At 33.6% G+C, this 18,213-nt stretch overlaps 1 protein-coding gene across 2 annotated transcripts; it reads right to left on the bottom strand.

Moving 5' to 3' along the window:
• Positions 1-14,734: 14,734 nt before the first annotated feature.
• Positions 14,735-17,408, bottom strand: LOC120083632 (protein RGF1 INDUCIBLE TRANSCRIPTION FACTOR 1-like). Of its 2 annotated transcripts, none has more exons than XM_039039466.2 (3): positions 17,157-17,397; positions 16,341-16,562; positions 14,735-15,214 (listed from the first exon to the last, which is right to left on the bottom strand). In XM_039039466.2, the coding sequence occupies exons 1-3, from the start codon at positions 17,331-17,333 to the stop codon at positions 14,972-14,974; spliced, it is 642 nt and encodes a 213-aa protein (XP_038895394.1). In that variant the 5' UTR covers positions 17,334-17,397; the 3' UTR covers positions 14,735-14,971. The 2 variants fall into 2 exon arrangements, with proteins under 2 accessions (XP_038895394.1, XP_038895395.1); XM_039039467.2 differs by lacking the exon at positions 14,735-15,214 and adding an exon at positions 15,229-15,395 and having other exon boundaries at positions 17,157-17,408.
• Between the last annotated feature and the right edge of the window lie 805 nt (positions 17,409-18,213).

The raw sequence follows: 18,213 nt of genomic DNA, 5'->3' as shown, positions 1-18,213 counted from the left end.
AATTGTTCTGAAACAATAATAGAAACAATTGCATAACACTTCTATTTCTCATAAATTACGAAATGACTCCACAAATCCCTAGACTACCCTACGTGAAGAATGTCTGAAGAAACCTACAAGGAGAGTTTTGAAGTACTAAACTAGAACAAAAATCTTATAGTAAACAAACCCAAATACCCATTTTACCTTTTTCTTCTTCCACTTGTCAAAACTTTCCACTATAGAAACATACCCATTTTGCCTCTTTCTTCATGTCTTTTCTCTACAATCAAACAATATAGAAACTAAAAAAAAAAAAAAAAAACATAGGCAAGTTTTAGGGATAGAAACAGGAACAAAGAGACATTTAAGTAGAAAGTGTTGAGGTTGATGCCTAAATCTTTTAGGGTCCTGTAGTTTGTAAATACCTGTTTGAACAAACGCTTGTGATGTAATAATATGAGATATTTTCTTCACTGTTGTCTATGAAATATGAGATATTTTAGTTGCATTTACCACAAACCAATAAACTAAGATCCCTGGATGTCGTTGTAACTTAAGCATGTATGTGGAGACATACAAGTGGATCATGCCTCAAGTGATAACCTAAATGGTCTGTCGTATATGGATAAAGGAGGGAAACCTTATCCTGGTGACACTATGGATACTAGCCGCTTTTTAGATGTTATAAGTGTTGTAAAGTCTTACAGATGGTCTGATCTTGATCATTCATGTGGAGGCATACGAGTGGGGGTGTCCTATACAAAGAAGTTTGTATAAGACCGGACTATGAAGTGTTTAGTCTCGTTATATAACGCTGTGTATGACAGAGACTTTCATTTTGGTAGGATGACCATAGGTAACATGACCTTAATCCTGAGTGAGTTGGGAACTCCTACTTATGAGGGCAGTTTTTTGATTAGCATAGGTGCGAGTGACCAGATTGCCAACTCAAACCTACCACTTTGGGGATTCGTCTGATTAGGGAGTTGAGAACTCAGCTACACAAGATGGAATTCATTCTTTCCCCGAAGTAGGGGTAAGTAGATAGATTGCTCCCTTAAGGGCTGATTTTGGGGCTGAACGATGTGGTGCCACTCTCTTTCTCATGACCCGAGAGATGTTCACTTATAGTAGGACTATGATGTATTATTCATTAGAGGGATCAGTGATACTTAAGGAGTTAGATGTAACTACAGGGGAAAAACGGTAAATTGGCCCAGCTGTACTTACGAGTGATCTGTGAAGGATTATCGTACTGTTGACTGGTTATATCCAATGGACAGAGAAATATATTTGAAGTGAGAAGAGTGCAACTATCGGTCTTTAGTGGAGTATTCAATAGTTAACAGATGGTGGATTTCGTGATTAAAGATTTTAGTCAGTTATTCACGTACCGTTGGATCTTCAAACTACAGGTCCATAAGGTCCCCTTGGTAGCTCAATGGATTCAAGTTGAGAATCAGTTGGGTTAGTTTGAAGTGTTCAAATTAAAAGAGTGAGTTTGATTATATATGATATAATTAAATTAGTTCAATTATATGTGATATAATTGATATGATGAGATACATTAATTGGAGGATTTTGATATAAATATGATTTATATTAAATAAAGGAAAAATGAACTACGGTTTAAATATTACATATGATGTGGTATTAAACTTATAGGCTATATATATAATATGATAAGTTAGTTATTATATTTATTTATAATTAAAATAATTATGAGATAATTTTGGTGGGTTATTTCTCTCCATTAAACGTGAAAGTGGGAGGTTAAGTTTCATTTTTAAATAACTAAAGGATAAAATGAAAAGTGTTTTCATTTTGAAAGAGATTGCTTCATTGTGTGCATTACTAATCATTTAGCTCACGAGAGACTATACGATAGCCTTCAGGTGATTTTCTAAACGATCGTGTACTAGTACCTTTTATTAAACGATCGTGTAAAGTGATTCGCGATCACATGACAAGCGAGATTTATTAAACGATCGTGTAAACGATCAAGAGTGTTTTTCTAAACGATCGTGTACCAATCAAGATTTACTAAATGATCAAGCATACAAAGTTTATGCGATAGACAGTACATTCTCCCACTTGCTTGTTCGTATAGTTCGATCATTGTTTTCCTCCATCCCTCTACCAAATTCAACAGAGCCCATACCTCCTGGATTCTCACTCCGAGAATACCAAGGTTGCCGAGTGGTGGTGTCTAAGGGTGCATGTTCATGGAGAAGATTGTTTGTGATCACTAGATGATTGGGTAGGTGATCTGAACGAGAGGTTGTTGTCCAAGTCTTCACGAGAGCGAGAGAAATCCATAAGAAGAGTTCTTCAAAAGTATGTCTCTCATACCCTTTTGTATTTGATTTCTAAAGCATGTTGTAATTTGTTTTAATATGCGTAACTATTTTTTATGTTTGTGAATGTGTTTAATTTTGTCATAATGGGCTTGGAAAGATCTTGCTTCCGCTCATGAGTTCTCTTGGATAAGAGTTCCTTCAAAAAGCACCTTTAAGAATTATTCTCTAGCCAACTACGTCAGTGCAACACCCTCTAGACCCAATTGATACTACAACAGCAGAATCAACTAACAAGCAAAACATCCAAAAATATGTCATATCACAAGCACACACTCTTAACGAAGGGACATTCAAGCAGAAAAGCAAATGGTTCTATCAACACTAAATATCCAATAGAATGAATATAAACTATTTTGCTGATGGCATAATGGTACCAAATTACATTCTTTTGAATTCAATAGATCATGGAGGTGAGAGAGATGACATAATGGATAACCAACATTACAAGAATTTTGGGCTTTAATGTCGGTTGGAAAAAGTGAAACCGTATGTATAATGTTGGTTTTGTTTTTTTAAAAATAGCGGATCTTTAATGTCGGTTTTAAACCGACATTGTAGGTATACATTTAATGTCGGTTTAAAACCGACATTAAACATCCGATTTTCTTTTTTTTCCTTAAAAAAAAACCCATTCCCCCCATTTTTTTTCATTTCCCGCTTCTATCCCTATCTATCCTATCTATCCCTTTTCTAAACCCTATTTTTCCCATCAGCCACCTCCTCCCCAGTCCCCCCCATTTTTGTTTCTTACGAAAATGATATTAGGTTACATTTTGTTTCTCTCCTTTCTTTATCAGATTTCAGACAAACCTTCGTAGACGATGAAGAGAACTGAAACTGAAAGCTATCAAAAATGGCGACCAAAAATGCCAAAAAAGCCAATCTTTTGGATCATCACTCCCTCAAACACCTACTCGATGAATCTGTTTCTAAAGTAGAGAAGTAAGAGATATATGGAACCAACAAGAAATGGCAGAACCCATAGATAGGTCGGCAATGCCGGTCCATGTAGTACCGATTTGAAATCGATTTTGCATCTTTTCATACTCCTGATGCCATTGATAAACAAGCAGCGAGAGTCATAGTTGATGCTTTGAGAAGATTCCAACGATGATTGAAAATATAAATTGAAGAAAGAACAGAGAGATCGGTAGAGATATGAAGGATTTGAATCTGTTTCTGAGGTAATTCAATTTGCAATTTTATTCCCCCTTTTTTAGATCTTTTTTGAGTCAATTTTAATCTAGGTTTAAGCTTTTTCCTTGCAGATTGTCACCAGTCGTAATGAAGGATTTGAATATGAAGGATTTGAATCTGTTTCTGAGGTAATATGAAGGATTTGAATCTGTTTTTAAGGTAATGCTATTTGGCTACATTTTAGTGTTTCTGAATATAAACTAGCTAAAAAAACCACAAAGTTCTAAGAGTTTTGGTAATGCGATACATTTTTTGTTTCGTCATTCATCTGTACTTCTTAGGGGAGAGAGGAATACTAGAGCATTTGAGATTTAGAGAAAGACTTTATTGATGTTTGATTCGTTGTTAGTTCATGTCTCTCTAGAAAGTGTCAAGCTGAAGAAAAAGAAGAAACACAAGAGAACAGAAAGGCCCAGGTTGGTAATTCTTTTGACATTTTTTTCCAACACCATTTGTTACATAATTGTGCCATATTCAGATATTCCAATCCTGCAGATGGTAGCAAAACTACATGGAATATTGAGACCATTTCTACTTCGGAGAATGAAATCTGATGTCGAGCTAATGCTCCATCGGAAGAAAGAAATCATAATATATTGGTTATGATTGAAGGTAGCACTGTTTTTAATCTAATTGTTATAGATAGATTCTATAACCTATGCATCAACTTCTCTTGTTTTCATAAATATTATTTATATATTTAGATATATATCTCCGCCCAAATCCCTCCCCTCTCGTTCAAATCCCTCTCGCTCTCGCTCATAAAGGCCAAATCCCTCTCCTCTCGGCTCTCGCCCAAATCCCTCCCCTCTCGCCCAAATCCCTTGCTCTCGCTCTCACTCGTCCCTCCGTTCTCGTTACTCTCGCTCGTCTCTCCGCTCTCGCTACTCTCGCTCTCACTCTTGCTCATACCTCCACTCTCGCTCTCGCTCTCGCCGCTCTCGCTCTCGCCCTCGCCACTCTTGTTCTCGCACATAAAGTACCCTCTCGCTTTATGTTTATTGTGTGGTGGTTTAATATTTGGTGATTGATCCTTGTTAACAAGAATTATTGGTACAGGAAGTTCACTTTGGGAAATTGATAGTCTTCGACACCATTATTGTCCTCCTGTTTCAAGGTATGCAGTTTAATATTGATCCAGAAACTTCTGTTTCTTTAGATTTCATACTGAAAACTAGTCCTTATGTTCTTTTAGGTTAGTTTTATGCCTAGTATCCCCGTACAATCAAGTGTGTGAAGTGTTCAAGAGAGAGCTTGGCATGACACCGGATAAGGTATATTTACCTGGCTAAACCTGTTTCATATAATCAGATTATCCATTCATTCTATTGAATGGAGATTACTTTTGCAATCTGACAGAAGCTGGTTATCTTGATTGTGTTACTGTTACATATGAGTTGGCACTTCTTTTTCTGTATTCTGATCACATTATAGCACGTTTCAATGTGCGTAACAGATTGAAGTTTCATTAACATTTGGCCTTTCATATGATTATATAAATGTGGTTATGGTTATAATATTAATTTTTCTCCTTGGATCAGAGTTTGCCTGAGGTTAAATTCTTAATCTCAAGCACATTACTTGTTAAGTTGAAGTTAAATTCTAAATCTTTCCAATTCTTCTGTAGTTGCTGGATGAGCTGAAGAAGAAGAATCCTAATAATGAAGTCCATCTCAACAACGTATATTACATCTCTTAATCTCTCAAACCCTCCCAAATTTGTAGACAAATAAAATTGTGTTGCTCTTACACGGAAGATTCTGTTGCCCTTTTAAAATCATAATCTTTGTATTACTTGTAATTTGTGTTTTCAAGGCTTGAATTATTGTACGCCTTTTAAATTATAATTCTATAGCAGAATTTGTGGATTAAATGTAATAGATTTACAATCCATACATGAATAATGTCATAGCCATAGTGTTCGATGATGATGTGTCATGTTATACTTTTTTACTGAAAAAATGGATTTGGCAAGGGAACTTTAAAAAACGGACAATAATTGATAAAACGGACAGATTCAGGCTTCAATGTCGGTTAAGAATCAAAAAAAAAAAAAAAAGGTTTTAATGTCAGTTGCAATCGACAAGCTTTAATCACTAAAGACCTTTCGTGTCGGTTGCAACCGACATTGAAGGTTGTGTTATTGGTGTTATTGAAGCCCTTAAATGTCAGTTTAGAACCGACATTAAAGGCAACCGACATTAAAGGACTTTAATAACACCATCTTTAATGTCAGTTTAAAACCGACATTAAAGCCCAAATTTCTTCTAGTGCACACTACCTTCTTTTGAATTCCAAAACTAACCTACAAGGAGAGTTTCAATATACAACATGTTATGGTAGAGGTGAAGGAACTCTTATCAAAGAGTACCTCTGAGCGGAAGCAAGATCGTTCCAAACTCATTTTGACAGAAATAACGCATTCACAATCAAACATACAAGTTATGCATCTAGCAACAAATTACGGCATGCTTTGAACTTTAAACAACAAAGAGAACAAGATACATACCAGTTGAAGAACTTTTCGCTTTAAATCTCACTCTCATCAAGGGATTACACCTCTTGCTCTCGTTGTGCAAGCCAAACCAATCGTCCACCAAATCTCGCTGTTGTCTACCCACAAACGGACTCCTCACGAACAAGGTAGCAGGGAAGACACCACCACTCGGAATCCTTGGTATTCTTGGATTGAGAATCCAGGAGGTGTGAGCTCTGTTGGATTTGGTAGATAGAAGGAGGAAGGAACAATCGTTTACCATGATCAAGCAAGTGGGAAAAATCGGAAGTCTTATCACATAGACAGATGCTTGATTGTTTAGGTAGAAGTACACGATCATGTAGTAAACTGGGGCTGATCGTATAGACGATTGTTTAGTAAAACGCTCGAGCGCGAGATTGCTTAGAAAAAGCTAGAGGATCGTTTAGGTAATTCTATGCGAACATGCATGTACACGATCGTTTAGTGAACTTTGAGCTGTCGTGTATGCTCTCAGTTTGCTAGGCGATAGGTAGTGTACTCAATCGATGAACGAATATCTGATCACCTGCAAAAATGAAAATCATTTTCATTTTATCCTTCAGTTACGAAAACTGAATGCAACCTCCTACTATCTCATTCGGTTACGGAGAAAAAACCGACAACAATTATCCCATAATCGTTTAAATTAAAAAAAATAAATATAATCTTATTATATTTATAACCTATGGTTTAGTATCACATCATATGCAATATATGAACCATAGTTCTTTTCTCCTCCACTAGATATAAATCATATTTATATCATTTTCCTCCAATTAATGTATCTCATACATGATGTCAACTATATCATATATAATTGACTAGTTTAATAATTTCATATATAATCGAACTCCCTCTTATCAATTTGAACACTTCAAACTGACTCAAAAACTGATTCTCAACTTGAATTCATTGAGCTACCAAGAGAACCTTATGGACCTATAACTCGAAACTTCAATGGTACGTGAATAGCTGGCTAAACTCTTTAGCCACGAGATCCACCATCTGTTAACTGCCAAACATTCTACTAAAGACTGACAGCTGAACTCTTCTCACCTTAGATATATTTTTGTATCCATTCGGATATAACCAATCAACAGTATGATAACCCTTCACAGATTCTCGTAAGTATAACTGGGCCAATTTGTCGTTTTGCCCATATAGTTACATCTAGCTTCTTAAGTACCACTGATCCCTCTAATGAACAATACAATGTAGTCGTAATATGTGTGGACACCTCTCGAGCCATGAGAAGGTGTGCCGTCGTATCATTCAAACCCCGAAATCAGCCCTTAAAGGAGCAATCTATCTACTTATCCCTGCTTTGGGGAAAGAGTGAATTCTATCTTGTGTAGCTGAATTCTCAGCTCCCAAATCAGACGAATCCCCAAAGTGGTAGGTTTGAGTCGGCGATCTGGCCACTCACACCCATGCAAATCAAAGGACCGCCCTAAAAGGTAGGAGTTCCCAACTCACTCAGGATTGAGGTCATGTTATCTATGGTCATCCTAGTGAAGTGAAGTTTCTATCATGAACAACGTTATATAACGAGACTATAACACTTCGTGGTCCAGTCTTATACAAACTCTTTTGTATAGGATGCCCCCGCTCGCATGTCTCCACATGAATGATCAGGATCAGACCATCTGTAGCAAGTCACAACACTTGTAACTATTATATAAAGTGGGCCGCATTCATAGTGTTACTAGGATAAGGTTTCCCTCCTATATCCATATACTACAGACTATTTTGGTTATCACTTAAGGCATGATCCACCTATATGTCTCCACATACATGCTTAAGTTACAATGACAACCAGGGATCTTAGTTTATTGGTTTGTGGTAAAGCAAATAAAACATCCAACGTTCCTAGACAATAGTGAAGAAAAATATCATATATTATTACATCATAAGTGTTTGTTCAATACAGTGTTTACAAACTACAGGACACAACGTGAGTTTAGGGCATCATCCCCAACAAGAGGCAAGACAACCTAAGGGCTGGGGGTAGAGGAAACCCCCACCCAAAAAAGAACTACAAGAAAGGTTTCCATTTTTAAATAATCATAGAAAGTATAAGAGAAATCTTTGTGATTTGAACTCCACCAACTAAAGGAATTTCTGCTGGCATGAATTAGGAAGAAACCTACCTTCTTTAAGTAAGGGAATGTCTACCACAGTAAATGAAGAGTAAGATTTTGGGAGGAGAAACTCCAATTGGGATCATCACGTGGGTAACAACATGGCTTCTCACCCACATGATGTTGGATCGACACCAGCATGCATCGGAAGAGTTCCGGATCCATAAGCACTCTAATTCATTAATTTTGGTATAAACAGAAACATGTAAAACAGAGTTTAATGAGTTTCAAGAACATACCTTGGTCGAATCATTGAAATCTCTATTTTCAGCTGCTAAATCCTCCAAATCTTTGTGTAGACCACCACAAGATCTTTCCTACTATTGTCTTGGTGCTCTAGATTGAGTTGTGGGACTCAAAATAAGCTGGAATCAAAGGGAATATGGAGAAAGCTCATTGTATCAACCCAAAATGAAGAACACCTTCTTTGTCCGAATTTTCAGAAAATTTATTCGGTTGCATCAACTTCAATTTCACTCCAATCTCTTCAATATATTGCAGACTATCATGCAAAGAGATGCGTTGCATGGGATGCAGCTCATGCTTGGAGTTAAAAAAGGAAGAGGTGGGTTTCTTTGTGAGCTAATTGAAGATGAACTTGAAAAATCCACTTTTCAATTTTTGTGTAATTTTATTTCCAAAATCCAAAATTGATTTTAAAATCATATTTTATTTATAAAATCAAAATTTATTAATTTTACAAATTAATTTTCTAATAAAATTAATAAATAATTATTTAAACAATTTAAATAATTCTAATTAATTTAATATCCAATATTAAATTAATTTTTACACAAATTCATCTTCATATATTTAAATATATTTTCTCCAATTCCGTTTGATTCTAATTTGAACGTTTCAAATTAACTTATCACGTTACTCTAGAGCTAATCCATTTCTGAGCTAGTAGAGGGACCTCGTGGACCTACAGATCATGACCTCCAACGATCCGAGATTAATTGGCTAAACTCATTAGACTGATCTAACCCCCATTCGTTAACTAATGAGTCACTCTACTAAAGCCCATAGTTGAACTCCCCTCACTGTAGATATATTATGTCCACTCGATATAACCATCATGGGTATAGAAATCTCATCATCGTTTCCATCATAAACTAAAGGTCTGTTCAAGATCTTTTTCTATAAACATCTGCGTACGTCTATGTAGACTTGAGAAGTCACAAGCAAACCAAATAGATTATAAAAGCTTAGAGATAATTTGAAGAAAGAAATTGGCTATCGTGTTCATTACTTTCTTTTAAAAAGTTGAATATGTATTGTCCCAAATGAGCTTGTAGTCCCCAGCAATGCAAGTGCATATGTTTCCCTAACGATATTCCCATCAATTTATGTTTGTAATTTCAACACTAAATCAAAGCAAGATGTTATTATTAACTCACTTGGTCAGACTCGTAACGTTTGTGAGGCAATATAAACTGTACGAAAATAGTTCAAATTAATCATATAATTTGAAGTAAAAGAGTATGAACGGAAAAGACTCCAACAGGAATTTGAGGATAAAATTAAATGATCGAAAACAATTAAACACAAGGAAATTACTAGTACGCTTGGAACTTACAGGGTCACTAATCAACTTACTGTCTTTGCCCCTTCAGGACTTTCACACTCCACACAGAATCCAATATCCTGAGTAAGCATAAAATGCAACTCCATTTTAATAAGAACATACGAACATTCACCAAAATGACTATGATGGAGACAAACGACCACAAAAAAGAACACGAATTTGGTGGATCTGAATAATGATAAAGAAAATGGTATCTTTTAGATTTTGTCGATGAGCGACGACGAACGGAGGCTGAAACCACAAAAAACCTGCACAATCGATGAAAAATAGAGGCGGATTAACGAACGGAGGTCATATCCACACAAGGAATAGATCTGCATAGCAAACGAACTTGTACCCATGATCGACAAACCACGACAGAGTTGATGACGGGCAGAAATGTACGTCATTATAGGCCTTTTATTTAGAATTTTGAGGGCTGCTAAGTAGAATATGCGTGATTGTACTAAGAATTCATGAGAAAACGAGCTTGCGTCGATCGACATTAAGAATCTCGGCTAACCCACTATTATGCGTTACTTTGTGTCCAATTGTCTATTTTTGTAGCTAACGCAGGAATCGATCGCATGCAGTGAATCTCGCCATTGCAGAGGCGTTGCATACGCGATCACATACGCTCGACGCATGGATGTTGCGGCCATTAACTGCATGCGTCCATTGCATAGAGGTTGCAGCTACAGAGTATAACCATAATAGACGGATGACCGCAAGGGTGGTGGAATGTGATGATATTTCGGAAACCAAGCATGAACACATACCTTGGGAGTATCAAAAGGTGATGTTGACATTTCACTGACCACGCCGTTAGTAGCAGAGATTTAGGACAGGTCCATCACGCCGTTAGCTGCAGAATTTAAAAGAAGGACCATTAATGTTGTCGACGATTAAACTCTATAAATAGAAGCCTTGGAGCATAACTTCAGATATCTAAGCTTCTGCCTTTGGGTAGATCCTTATGATCCAGACAAAAGCGTGAGAGGATATTCTTGAGAGTTCTTCATTCCTCTTACCTTTCCAAATGACGACCGGAGCTCTGCCGGAGATAGATCTTGAGAGAGACTACTCCACCGCCCATCCAAAGCACCACCAGCAACCTTGACATACATCTGATGGATGCACGTCTGGCCCTCCATATCTCTTCTATCTTTGTATTGTATTACCTTGTGGCTTAAGAGATTAATACATTTTGTGATTAATGCATTTCCCTATTTCCTTTGATTCCATCTTCTTTTTCTCCTCATCTTTTACTTTCATTACAAAGACTAAGTAAGATTGCAAGAGTATCACATACTCAATCTTACGGTGTAGACATATGAAACAAGTAGCAAACTACCGAGAGGTGTGCGTTGCGTGAGTGTTGTGAGAAAATCCTATTTGCTTAGTATGATGCTGTAGCAATGCTTGTCTATGAGCTGATCAGCGGTAACTAACTGCCCGGGAGGGTAAGTGGTGAAACGCATTAAGCAAATAAGCAGTGTTCCTAGAGATAGGAATAATCTTACGTCAACCATGTTTATGTGATTACCTTGTCTTATGAGCGCATCATTCATCATTTAGGCATACTTGAGAGAGTAGTCTAAAGACCAAATCTAGGCTTGAGAGAGTCAGATTAGATCGCATAGGCAAGAGTAGAGGCTTAGAGATAAGCTCTGTTTGCTATCTCACAACGTATGCACCCTATAGGTAGGATATGGTGGTATGCGGTCATCTTGTTTATGTGTGGGAGCACGTGAGCAAGAATAAAGACTTAGACATAAGGCCTCTCGACACTATCGCACCTACATCGCATGCGTCTTTGTCAAGTATGTGTAGCATAATCGCATAGCTTGCGCTGGCTAAGGTTACCCTTACGATCAAGCTTAGTGTTGCGGTGAAGTCATCCTCGCCATTTTATCTATTTTCCCATGCATTTTATTACGCATTAATAGTTGTCGTGTCTCTATCTCTCATAGTCATACTTCCACTACGTAATTTGTTAGTTAGGAGTAGGAGTAGCATATAGCCCATAACCTTCAATATTCTTTTATTCTTCATCGCAAACACTTTACTTCATAACATTTAGCTACAAGTCCCTCAGTTCGACCTCGGATCACCGAGAAACTTGCGATCTCGTTATACTTGGTGAGAGAGCAAGAAAACTTATGGCAGGAACGGAACACATGGTCATCGCATAGGTTCTTAAACGTATTTTGCATATCCCTTAGATCAACGCATCACCAGCGACGCATGGAGAACGAACAATGAACGTATATTTATTTACTCCGTTTTCCCATTGCATCAAAAGTCTTCACCCACGATCGACGGATGGATGGCAAGGGTTTGGAAGAGAGAAGTGAGAAAGAAAAGGGTCTAAATCTGAACCCATCTCCATACCAAGGTTTGAAGGTGTGAGAATGAGAGGAAAAAGAAAATAGGAGGGAGAGTGAAGAGGGAAATGAAAAAACGGGGGGAAGTAAGTAGATCTTTAATGTCGGTTTAAAATTGACATTAAAGATCCATTTTTTTTTAAATACAAACCCGATATTATACATCTAGTTTCACGTTTTTCAACAGACATCAAAACCTAAAATTTTTGTAGTGCATGTAACCTAAGATCAATGAAGTTAGAGTTCTTATCAATTCAAATTTTCAAGTATGTGTTTTTCTTCTAATGAAAATCAATAATCTAATTGAAAAAGAGCTATTTGAACTAGATTTGATTGAACTCACAAACATTGACATCCCCATATGATAAGCTCTTAGCTCCGAGCACATAAAACGGGCAGACATTTTCGTTTTCCTCCTGTAGTAGTTGCATTTCTTACATAAACAGTGAAGATTTGGTTCAAATTGTCATCATATGAAGTAGATTGATATTCATTAAATCGAAACGAGTCAGATCACATGCAACAGAAGTCTTTGTACTATAACAACCTTACATTCAAAATAAAATCAAAACAAAAGTTTTCAAAAATTTAAATAAATATAACATTGGTAGCCAAGAAAATTTAGATTGTAAATAAGAGAATTAATATCATTAAAATAAATATCTTTTATTTTTAAGAGACTAAGACCTCGTTTCGTAAAAAATTATTTTATTTTTGAAAAGTAAACTTATTTCCTTTGATTTCTTACAATGACGTGCATCTTTATTCATTACAATAGTTGAATTTTTAATCAATTTTTTTTTAAAAAAAGCTATTTTTTTTAGTATTCAATATTTAGCTTAGTTTTTTAAAATCATTAATAAAAAATAAATAACACAAAAAGAAATTTGGAGATGGAAGTAGTATTTATAGGTTTTATTTTAAAAATTAAAAATAAAAAACTAAATGATTACCAAACGAGATTTAAACTATGTTTTTTAAAATGATAATAAATACTTTAATCTACAATTCAATTACAAAGCATTGGCCATATGATAATGACATATGGCCAACACCTTCTATCTTATCACTGTTCATATTTTCTCTCCCTTTCATTTTCTTTTTCCTTTATTATTTCTCTTCAATCTTTAAAATCAAAATTATTTAAATATTTGATATATAGCCAATATCAATTCTAATTTAAATTATTAAATGAAATTTGTATATAGGATTTAAATTTCATTTTTGGTCCTTATTCCATTTTCACCCCTATCAAGATTTAACCTTTTTTTTTTTTCCTAAAGCTTTTAAAGATCTAGTTTGGTTTGCTATTTTTTTTATTGCTTAACATCTGGTCACTAGATACATACTTATTTAAATAGTTCATATTACCTCAATACATGTCCGTTTCATTTCATTTATGACATAATTAACCATATCATAACACTATTTACATATAATATGTGTTAATGAACAAGAAATTAAATTTATGATTTGAATCTTCCTACCTTTTATTACATTAAAAAATACATAACATAATTATTACAATAGTTAAAATGGTAATATTTCTTTTTAATTTAGAAATTAAAATAGATATGTGGAAGGTTTAAGAAAAATTGTAATACACTTGAAAGTTTTGAGATTAAAGTAAATATTTATAAGTTTAGTAATCAAAGAGAACAATATATTTACTATATATCTTAACAATTTTCTTTTACTAAAAAAATATTTTAAAAATACAGAAATTAAAAAAGAATTAAATTATTTTTTTTAATACAATAGAAGGGAAGGAATTCGAATAACAGAGATTTTTTAATTATTAATACATACTATAAATCAGTTGAACTATGTGGATAGTATCTGCTAGCTTGAATGAGTACGGTTTGAGTTCTTATTATAAATGAAGAGAACTACTATTTAATATCATGTATGCATAGTAAAAGGTTGTTTTCCTTCTCCCATAAATAGAATGTAGTGACATCAACCAAAATAATTGTAATAATAGTAGTACTAGGTCAGAGGAAGTTCACTTTTAGGATTTTTTTTTTTTTTTTTTCAAATCTAATGGGATTGATATTGTTAATCCGAACATAACCTAATAGATAAGACAACGATTATCATCACCAAGATCAATACTTTAATCTTCTACCCACAAACGTATATTACCTAATTCATTTCGCTATTTCAAGTTTGTAAATTCACACTTTTAATTCACCATTTTTTTTAATAAGGGGTGAAATCAATAATCTCAATTAATTAACTTTCTTTTTCTTTTGTGGGGGTATTGATTCTTCTAATAGTGCTTTGGATCTTTTTTTAGTTATGTTTGCGCATTTTGTTGTGTGTTTAAATACTTTTTGATGATTTAATTGATTTTATAATTAGGTTTAGATATTTCCAACCTGAATTTGATCTTTAGAGCATAATACCATTTGAGTTATTTTAAGATATTTTATTTTAGTTTCTAACTTTCAAATATATTCTCTCTTATTTTACGACTAATCATTTAACTATAATATCCTCAATCTTCAAAGTCAAAGTTTAATGCTTAAGTCGATGTGAAATTTCCTCATCAAATAAATAAATTAAATAAACAATACAAATATAAAAACAAAAATAGTATTATATATGCAAATTTCAGAGTTACAACAGAAAAAAAAAACCCCAATCTAGGGTTTGTTAAATAATAATTGTGTATGGTGAGATCAATTAATAATTACATGTGGAGAACATGTGCACTGCAATGAATTATTATTACAATTATTTATTACATTAAAAAATAATTTAAAGAAAAAGGTTGGAATGTAATTAATGAAAAGAAATGAAAATAATTACGTTAATTAAAAAGGTGCTCTTTGAGGGATGCCTTTTCTCCTCCTTGAATTAGAATGTGAAGGATGCGTGTGATTTTGGTATATTTGGTTTCTCCCTACACGCAATTCTTCTTCTTCTTCCTCCTCCTCTTCTTCTTCTTCCTTTGATGCCAATCTTCTTCCTATTCTTTCCCTTCTTTCCAATACTTCCTCATTATTCTTTCCTCTCGAGTAAAACGTCGAATCGTCATTCATCTTTATTCCAATGACCTAAATCCAAAAAATCGAAAATGAACATAGTTCAACTGATATAGTACTTGTACTGTCAACCTCGAAGACAGAGATTCGATTTCTCCATCCTACATATCGTCAAAATAATAATAATAATAATATGGACAATCTTTCCTCTCGAGTAAAACCTCGAATCATCATTCATCTTTATTCCAATGACCTAAATTCAAAAAATCGAAAATGAATATAGCTCAACTGATATAGTACTTATACTGTCAACCTCAAAGACAGAAATTCGATTTCTCCACTCTACATATCGTCAAAATAATAATAATGATATGGAACACAAAAAAATGGTATACTACGTTTGAGTATAATATTATATAACTTTTTCGAGAAGAAAAATGTGTCCAACTTAGTTTGTAATAATATTTGTTTTATTTTTCAATTTCATATCCTTGATTTCATAAAATTTCAAATTTATTTCTCAATCGACAATTTTTTTTAATGGTGTATTGTTTTCCCTAATATATAGAAGGCATTTGTGGGTTAGGTAAGTTACATTACCAATATTAGGTCACATATATAAAAGTAGGTAAATTTCGATTTCATAAATAGAAATGTCTATTTCATTGAAATTAAAATTAAACATAAATAAGAGTATTTTTAGTGACTTTATTAAGAAAATATATTTTAACATTATCATATCCAATTTAACGAATATTAAATCAACTTATATTAGAAGATTTAATACAATACATAAAAAAAATAAAATTAAAACTTTTCTAAAAAATAGAGGAAGAAACTGAAAAATAACTCAAAATATTTATAAAATAAACTAGACATTTCCCAAATGAGAAAATATGACATTATTATAGTTACACAACTTTTTTCTAGAAGGAAAAGATTTGTATACCCACATTGCAAACCTGAGTGGATCACTTTAACTACCTATTCATCTACCTTATAAATAATTTTTACAAGCCTATAATTTAATAATTTAGTGACAATCGAAAGAACACCAAATACACTAGAAATTAAAAGCTCAAGTCTTATTTATATCGAGTATAGCTCAATTAGTCGAGATGGAAACGACGTTTTTTTATTAGTCAAAAAATTTGAACCCAAAAAGAATAATGGCTAGATTAACTAGAAATCAAATTACCTTGCAACCAAGAGAGCAAAATCGAAATGGATCCAAGAGACTTCTAGTACAAATTTCACACGTATGAGAGCCTCCTTTACTGGCGGAACTCTTCGGTTGAGGCCTCTCATTTAGAAACAAAACTCTTGCACTGTTTATCACGTAAGTTTGAACTTCACTTATATCTAAAACCTTCTCTATTTCGGTCACTCTCACCACATCGTGATATGAAGATCTTCGTATCTGTGTAAATTCAAAATTAATACTCTTTTCAAGATTTCGAAAAAATGTAACTGATAATTTTATCCCATAGAATAAAAGAATTTTGAAAAATGTATTTTACATCTAATTGTTGTAAGAAAGTTAATTCTTTTAATCATGCATTAATCCAATATGATATACATATTTTAAACTTGTATCCAATTGCTACCATGTGATTTGCACAACCACACACTTTTCCAAAAAAAAAAAAAAAAAGCAAAAAATGGTATAAAATTTAGAGCAAAGTAGAAGAGAACCCCACCAAGAAAGTGTTACTACCAAACAACCCAAAGAGAAGGAAAAACTTTAAAATCTTAAATCTTTGTTCTTTTTTTCAATAATTAATATCGATATCAAGACTTCAATTTTAATAATAATTTTGTGAAAATAGTAAATCGATTTGGGAATATATTGTCATACTGACGGATATTTAATCATTAGTTATTATATTTTAAATCAAATCTCCCACCTCCACACATGCTTATTAAACTATACAAAATGGAATGATGGAGCACCCTCCTCATTTCTCTCAACGAGGAAACGAATAGAAACGAAAGAAGAAGAAGAAGAAGAAACCTGAATGACATGATGATCATTATGTTTGATGGATCGACAGTAGAAGCAAAAAGAGGGATGGCAACAATCAAGGCAAAACATATTGCATTCACTTCTTGGAGCTTCTTTATGTGAAGGACAAGCATTGAAAAATGTTGTGGACAGTAAAGATTCAAGCCATCTTGGGATTACACCCATTGTTTCTTGCTTTCTTTCTTTCTTTGCTTCCCAACAAAATCACTAAATTCTCTTGCAAATAACTGAATATGAAAGGAAAGTGATGAGTGAACTGGTTTTTAAATGGACGGTCAGGATTGGGAGATGGTAGGTCAAGTGGGATTCCGGCCGTTGGATTGGATTTCGAACCGGCCGCGTTTGGATGTTACGCTAAAACCTTTCTTGCCAAATTAAAAATTCGGGTTGGCAGAATAAATTAGTTGATAAAAAGAATATAAAAAGGGAACAATTGGACCGAGAAAAATGGATTCTGTAGTATTATTCGATATAGTATAATATAAAAGGATTTACATAAATAATAAAATTTTGATTCAACTCTCATAGTCTATTAATGATAGACTGTATTATTTATAGGAATCTATCAGTAATAAAGTCTATCACAGATAGATTTACTATATTTACAAATTTTTTTAAGATGTTGCTATATACTCAATTATTAGGTCTAAAAGTGTTACCCAGTATAAACACTCTATTTTATTCTCAACGGAATAAAATTAAGAAGAAAACTGGATTTTATTCATTAAAATAATAAATTAAGGTTATGTTCGCTTACTATATTTGATTTTTTATTTTTTGGTTTTGAAATTCTAGTTTATAAACACTACTTACTACTTTCAACTTTTAAGTTTCTACGTTTTATTATCCAATTTCTACTAGTGTTTCAAAAATCCAAGTCAAATTTTGAAAATAAAAAAAATAATTTTTAAAAAGTAGTTTCTGTTTGTATAATTTTACTAGGAATTCACGTTTTTCTTAAAAAAAATTGATAATTATAATTAGAAAATAGAGAGAAAATAAGCTAAATTTAAAAACATAGAACCAAAAATATGTCCCGTTTGGT

This window comes from Benincasa hispida, chromosome 8 (genome assembly GCF_027475165.1).
Source record: "Benincasa hispida cultivar pf3 chromosome 8, pf3_genome.v1.1, whole genome shotgun sequence".
Taxonomy (NCBI): Eukaryota; Viridiplantae; Streptophyta; class Magnoliopsida; order Cucurbitales; family Cucurbitaceae; genus Benincasa; species Benincasa hispida.
This window is presented reverse-complemented; position numbering and strand designations above follow the sequence as displayed.